Source organism: Gekko japonicus, unplaced genomic scaffold (genome assembly GCF_001447785.1).
Source record: "Gekko japonicus isolate JY-2015 unplaced genomic scaffold, Gekko_japonicus_V1.1 scaffold2437, whole genome shotgun sequence".
NCBI lineage: Eukaryota > Metazoa > Chordata > Lepidosauria > Squamata > Gekkonidae > Gekko > Gekko japonicus.
The window spans coordinates 31,864-36,893 of NW_015176048.1; the positions used below are offsets into that span (position 1 = coordinate 31,864).

Here is a 5,030-nt window from a genome sequence, read left to right on the forward strand (position 1 = left end):
AGGAAAAGAGGATTGCAGTTTTATCCCAAGTGGGGGCACCCATGCCAAACACCAAAGGTACAAAAAATCAAAGGCACAGATATAGAATGGGAGGGACTTGGCTTGACAGCAGCACCTGTGAAAGGGATCTGGGTGTTCTGGTTGATCAGAAGCTAAACATGAGCCTGCAGTGCGATGTGGCTGCGAAGAAAGCTAATGCAATCTTAGGGTGCATTCACAGAAGCATTGTGTCCAGATCACGGGAGGTGATAGTTCCGCTCTATTCTGCTATGGTCAGGCCTCACCTGGAGTCGTGTGTCCAGTTTTGGGCACCACATTTTAGGAAGGATGTTGACAAGCTCGAGCGTGTCCAGAAGAGGGCAACCAGGATGGTGAGAGGGTCGGAGTCCAAGTCTTATGAGTAAAGGCTGAAAGAGTTGGGTCTGTTTAGCCTGGGAAAGAGAAGGCTTAGAGGGACATGATTGCAATCTTCAAGTATCTGAAGGGCTTTCATGTAGAAGATGGAGCAGATCTATTCTTTCTTGCTTCGGATTGCCAGACTATATCTAATGGGTGGAAATTACAAGGGAGTCGATACCTGCTAAATATCAGGAGAAAGTTCCTAACTGTAAGAGTGGTTGAGCAGTGGAACAGTCTGCCTCAGGAGGGGGTGGATGCTCCTTCGCTGGACGTTTCCAAGCGGAGGCTGGACGACCATCTTTTGGGTCTGTTGCAGGCAGCGTTCCCTCTAAGCTGAGTGAGTGTGAGCCAGCTCACAGTTTTTAGCCTCCGGTTCACACATTTTTGTCTCAGCTCAGGGAGGAGGGCTCCAGAGCAAACTAATTAATGCAGCAGCCAAATCACTCGCTCACAACTTTAATGCCAGTAGCTCACAAAGTAGAATTCGATACCTGCTAAATATCAGGAGAAAGTTCCTAACTGTAAGAGTGGTTGAGCAGTGGAACAGTCTGCCTCAGGAGGGGGTGGATGCTCCTTCGCTGGACGTTTCCAAGCGGAGGCTGGACGACCATCTTTTGGGTCTGTTGTAGGGCTCTCTTTCGGCTGTGCTCCTGCAGAGTGCAGGGGGTTGGACTAGATGACCTGCAAGGTGTCTTCCAACTCTAACATTCTATGATTCTATGCCAAATCTAAACTGTGTTCATGAAATGCCGGTGCACCAGCCAGAGAGAATGGTGTGTGCGTGTGCACGCGTGTGTCGTCACCCCCACCCTGTGGTGGGGAAATACATTATGGGCCAGGTCAGTTTTCAGAGCACTCCTGGCAGGTGCAAGATGGGTTAAATACCCCCTTCCCCCTCTTGGGGGACCTCCCCAAAAATGACCTCCCTCCCAGCCCTGCTGTTATCTCCATGTGTTTTTGCCAAAGGAGTGTCCAATTTGGCCCTCAGGCAGCAGAAGGGCAAACTGACAGGTTCGGTTCAATCCTGGGTCAGATTCTCGGGGGGGGGGGCGGCAGTGTTCGAACAGGCTCTTGGTTTTGTTCCTACCCCCCCCCCCCCCCAATCTCTTGTCTGGCGGGGATCCCTCCGGAGTGAAAGGCGCTGAAGTTCCACAGCTGGAGCGAAAGGCGAATTGGCAGCGGCTGCCGCAAAGGATGCAGATTTATTAGTTGTGTAGATAAACATGCTGAAATTCGGGCAGAGTCGACACAGCTTTTGTCAAAGAGAGGGGTCAGGCCTCGCCAATCTGTTGGACTTCTGTTGCGAGTCCCAAGGAGCGCGTGGAGGGGGGGGTTCCTCTGGAGGGGGAATGCCTTTCCTAGGACGACTGGCTTGCAAGGAGACGGACGCCGGCCTAGCTGGACTCTTGCCCTGAAGCAGGACATCATCGTCATTATTAAATTTATTAAATTCATAGATCGCCCTTCCTACTCCCAAAGAACCCTGGTCCCATGCCAGTCCAGCCTCACCTGGAAGCCCTTACAGGAAGAAGAACCCTCCGCTTCCACGGCTGGCTTGTCCTGTCACTGAACTGCCCTTGCAGTCTAGAAGTTTCCTCTAATGCAGGAGTGTCGAACTCATTTAGTACGAGGGCCGGATCTGACATAAATGAGACCTTGTTGAGCCGGGCCGAGCCAGGTGTGTCATCAAATGTAATGTCAGGAAGCGGAGATATAAACGTTATAAAGGACACAAACTCTATATTTTGTTTATTTAACAGTGTCTGATACCTGACACCTCTTGCTCTGAATTATGGCATCAAAATGTCTGTGCTGTTGCAGTCTTGAGTATGCTGTTCAGGTGTGTATCTGTAAGCTGCAAACCTATGATGATGCAGCAGCAGCGGAACTGGAAGAAGAAGCAGGAGATGGCCAGTTCCACTGCGGGCCTGATAGAAGCCCTCCGGGGACCTGATCTGGCCCCCGGGCCACATGTTTGACACCCCTGCTAATGCTTAACCTTCCTCTTCCCCTGTCTGCATTTCTGTCCTACGCTAGGCTGAACTGTTGCCCCCTCCCACTCTTTCCCAACCTTTCTAGTCTCCTTCGTAATGGATAAAGACCATCAATGCATTCCTGAATGCTTAAAACTGCTGAGCAGTCAGGTTAGAGCAGATAAAAGGAAGTCCTTCTTCACCCAAAGAGTTATTAACACATGGAATTCACAGCCATACAACAGCTACAAGCATGGAAGGCTTCAAGAGGGAATTGGATAAGCATATGGAGCAGAGGTCCGTCAGTGGCTATTAGCCACAAGGTATAGAGAGGGGCTCTGGGGCAAGTGATGCTCTGTCTTCTTGGTGCTTGGGGGGGGGCAACAGTGGGAGGGCTTCTAGCGTCCTGGCCCCACTGCTTGACCTCCTGATGAGGAATGTTCCGGCCGGGGAGCATGTGTCCCCCGCCGGATCGCGGTAAGTACTTGGGAACCCTACTAAGAATAGATGCCTTTCCCATTGGAAGGCACATACAGGGTCAGTATCTGCGAGGGGTTCTCTTGGAAACATTCTTTATTTTCCTGTAGCTCCTTTTTAAAATGTGGCTGATCTGCATTTGGTGTCTGTTTTTATTGGGGGAGGGCAGTCTTTATTTTTACTACAGCTTTGTGCTGTTTTGATTGTGTTTCTCAAGTAAGCCACTGTGGGGAAAGTGGCATGATCATGCTGTAAATGAATAAATGGCTACTGTGGGCAGGCCACACTAGGCTGATGCTCTCACGTGCTCTTCACTCTGGGTCCCTCCACCCCACAGTACCCATAAGTCTCTTCTCCTGTTTGCATCCCAGATTCCCACACTCAATACGCACAGTTGGGCAAGGACGTGACGTTACAGTGCGGGTCGGTGGACAGGGACGCCGTCGTCACCTGGACGGCCAACAACACGGACCTCGACGCCTCCCACCTCAACGGTTCCTGGCTCGTCTTGCGGCACGTGGACCTTTCCCACAGCGGCCTGTACTCCTGCTACGAGGGATCGTCGTGGCATCTCAAGTATCGGGTCAACCTCAGAGTAGGAAGTGAGTACACATTCTGCCCCCTGCCCACTCTGGGTTACCTTTGTTTAGGTACATGCACGCGGCAAGAATTTGTGTGTCAAGTGTTCTTTTGTTCGTGTGGGTTTTATGCAGCACCCTCTTTCAGAATAGCATAAGAAGAGTTCCTGTCCCCCAAAATGTTACAGTCTGCATTTTGGGACTGGGGGAGGGGGGAGAAGAGAGCAGAATATTGGGCTTTGCTTCTGCCAGGACAGCCTGAGGACTGTCATGGCTCCTGGGTCTCCCTGGAGGCAATACTCATGAGCAGGGGTCATTTCGTAGAAGTGCAGGAGCTCATTAGCATAACGTGTTGGCATCGTTTATTTGCATATGCCACACCCCCTGACATCACCGGAAGTGTGTCAGAAGGCAACACCCACCACTCAGGCTCCGCTGGACTGTTGTGGTTTGCTAGCTATTGAGGGGGACGGACGTGCAGATCTGTCCTCCCAGAGGAGGGAGAGCTTGTACCTGAATAAAACTTGGTCTTAAAGGTGCCACTGGACTGTTTTGGATTGCTAGCTATGGGGGGAGGGGATGCGCAGATCTGCCCACACAGAGGGGGGAGGGCTTGTAACTGAAGGGGGGGCTCTGCAACTTACCTGGCTGCTTCTTGCTCCTCGTGGCCCAACTGAGGGCTGCTGGGGGCGGGGCTAGTTGCATGTGCCCGCCCCCTGGGCTCCTTACTGCTGGAGCTCCGCTCCTGTGCGCTCCTGCAGGAAATGACCCCTGCTCATGAGACACAAAAGGGGAGGAAGCCACAATCCTGGTCTCAGACCAGCAGGGGGAGGCGGACATTTTTTCAGAGGGGATGCTTTATTTTCCCCAGAAATGAGTATCTCAGCCTTTCAGAGCATTGACTCTTGTTGCGATCTTGTTCAGTGATCTTTTCTGAAGGCATTCATCTTTGCTATCTGGTGTTGCACAGACGGGTGGGCTGGGGAGGGGGGTGGACCGTGGCTGGAGGGGAGGAGATCCTGAGCGCCCTGCCTCTGAGACCCGGGGGGCACGCATCCTGCATCTTGCCTGCATGTTTGACAGAAAGCTATTGGTGAGAGAGGAAGAGTGGCCTGCTGATGCTTTCTCTGTGGGAAAGGGAAACGAGGAGAGGCCGTTGTCTGCTTCGGTAGCGGTGATTCTTAGTGAGTTTGTAACGTCAGGCTTTGCAGGGAGAAAAGCTTTCCTGGTGCACCCTCAACACCTCCGCCTCCTCCCCCAGGAAGCTCCCTCTGTGACACGTAGTGGCCTGCCCCTTGATCCTGTATGCAAACAGACAGAGGGGCCTGAAACATGAGTCCTGGCAGCGTGAAGTCACAAGTGGTGGGGCTGTTCCCGGACTGCAGTGCAGGTTCCATCGCATGTCTCCAGGCGAGAATGCAGCATGAGATACTTGTGGGAGAAGGGAGGGTATCCTGTCACCCCAGGCCAAGGCACACCCATCGCCTCCGGTGCCTGGAGGATGCGATGGAGCCTAGCCAGGGGTCATTTCGTAGAAAAAGAGGTGCAGGAGCTCATTAGCATAACTCATTTGCATAACTCATTTGCATAACTCATTTGCATA

The 5,030-nt window shown here is 52.3% G+C and overlaps 1 protein-coding gene across 1 annotated transcript in view; it reads left to right on the forward strand.

Annotated features, from left to right (window-relative positions):
• Positions 1 to 5,030, forward strand: part of LOC107123429 (ciliary neurotrophic factor receptor subunit alpha-like) — a 206,428-nt gene that overhangs the window by 6,576 nt on the left and 194,822 nt on the right. Inside the window, exon 3 of the mRNA XM_015426676.1 lies at positions 3,221 to 3,451. Within this exon, the coding sequence (XP_015282162.1) occupies positions 3,221 to 3,451 (231 nt within the window). The remainder of the gene's footprint in view (positions 1 to 3,220; positions 3,452 to 5,030) is intronic.